Raw genomic sequence first — 1,266 nt, 5'->3', positions numbered from 1 at the left:
GTGGCCGAGAAGGGAGGCAACCTGTCGGTGGGCCAGCGCCAGTTGGTGTGCATCGCGCGCGCGCTCCTGCGTCGGAGTCGGGTCGTCGTGCTGGACGAGGCGACGGCCAACATCGACTTGGAGTCTGACCGTCTCATCCAAAACACGATCAAGGACTGTTTCGACGGCGTCACCATGTTGGTTATCGCGCACCGCCTCGACACGATCCTCGACAGCGACCGCATCTTAGTCATGGACTATGGCAGCGTCGTCGAATACGACACGCCCGGCGCTCTCTTGTCGACTGAAGGCGGGGCGTTCGCTCAGCTTGCGTCACAAGCTCGGCTAGCTCCCTCTCACGAGCTGTAGATATCAGCGCTTACGCCTGAATAGATTTTCCTTCTGTGACGTACTCGTCTGAACATGTCAGTTCCTCCATTACCCTGGCGACATGAAAGCACCATGCAACACGATCAAGTTCCACTGAGCTGTATCGATGGGTTAGCCCCCAACGGCATGCAAGATGCGCTTGAACGACATTTTGGATCGAACGTCGTCCGCGTCGGCATCTCGGCGCGGGCGTGTGCGTGGCGGCGTCTTGCTGTCGCGCGTATCGTGCGGCCATGACGAAGGAGTTGACAAGTCTTTGCAAGGAACCAACTTGGAGATGGAACCCGTCGCGCCGTCAAAGTGCACGACAAGGTCCCCGTGCACAACAACGTTGCTTGGTGCGACGGGCACGTTGTCCTGGGTTAGCGGGTCCTTGCCTCGAACGTGGAAGCACAGAGCCACCTTCACCTGCAAGAGCATGTTGAACTTGCTATCGACTTGGACGACGTCGGTCGAGACAACGAGAAAGCGGTAGCCAGGACAGAGCGCGGCCCACTTGATCCATAGCGCCTCGACACCGCGCCGACCATACACTCCATTGCACTCGACGTCGTTGGTGAACATGTGCGTTGGAGTCGGTGGGCATTGTGACTTGGTGAACTCGGTGACAAGCGCCAGGTAATCCATGAAGCGATGCGTGAGGAACGCATGGTACGTCGCAGCGTGCGAGGGGTCACGAGAGCCAGGAGGGGGTGGCACGGCTGGAGTGGCTAACCGCTTGACCAGGCGTGCCTTCTTCCGCGATCGGCGTTGCGCGTGCACAAGTTGGCGGCGGCGAACGTCCGAGGTGGGCTTGACGGCGGCGACGTGGATCAAATGCGACGGCAGGTACCGCGTGGTCGTCGGCGGGTGCTGAACGCATCGACGCGAAGGACCGAGGGTGCCATAGGGAACCAT

The 1,266-nt window shown here is 60.2% G+C and overlaps 2 protein-coding genes across 2 annotated transcripts in view; one reads left to right on the top strand and one right to left on the bottom strand.

The window, feature by feature from the left end:
• The window catches only part of H310_12819 (hypothetical protein), a gene marked incomplete at its 3' end in the record, with an annotated part of 15,555 nt that extends 15,207 nt beyond the window's left edge, over positions 1-348 (top strand). Inside the window, exon 2 of the mRNA XM_008880023.1 lies at positions 37-348. Within this exon, the coding sequence (XP_008878245.1) occupies positions 37-348 (312 nt within the window). The remainder of the gene's footprint in view (positions 1-36) is intronic.
• Positions 349-480: 132 nt separating this feature from the next.
• On the bottom strand, positions 481-1,266 carry H310_12818 (hypothetical protein; the record flags this gene model as incomplete). The annotated part of the gene is made up of 1 exon (XM_008880022.1): positions 481-1,266. One exon carries the CDS (start codon positions 1,264-1,266, stop codon positions 481-483), a length of 786 nt encoding a protein of 261 aa, XP_008878244.1.

The sequence above is a fragment of the Aphanomyces invadans genome (assembly GCF_000520115.1).
Source record: "Aphanomyces invadans strain NJM9701 unplaced genomic scaffold supercont1.43, whole genome shotgun sequence".
Taxonomy (NCBI): domain Eukaryota; phylum Oomycota; class Saprolegniomycetes; order Saprolegniales; family Verrucalvaceae; genus Aphanomyces; species Aphanomyces invadans.
This window is presented reverse-complemented; position numbering and strand designations above follow the sequence as displayed.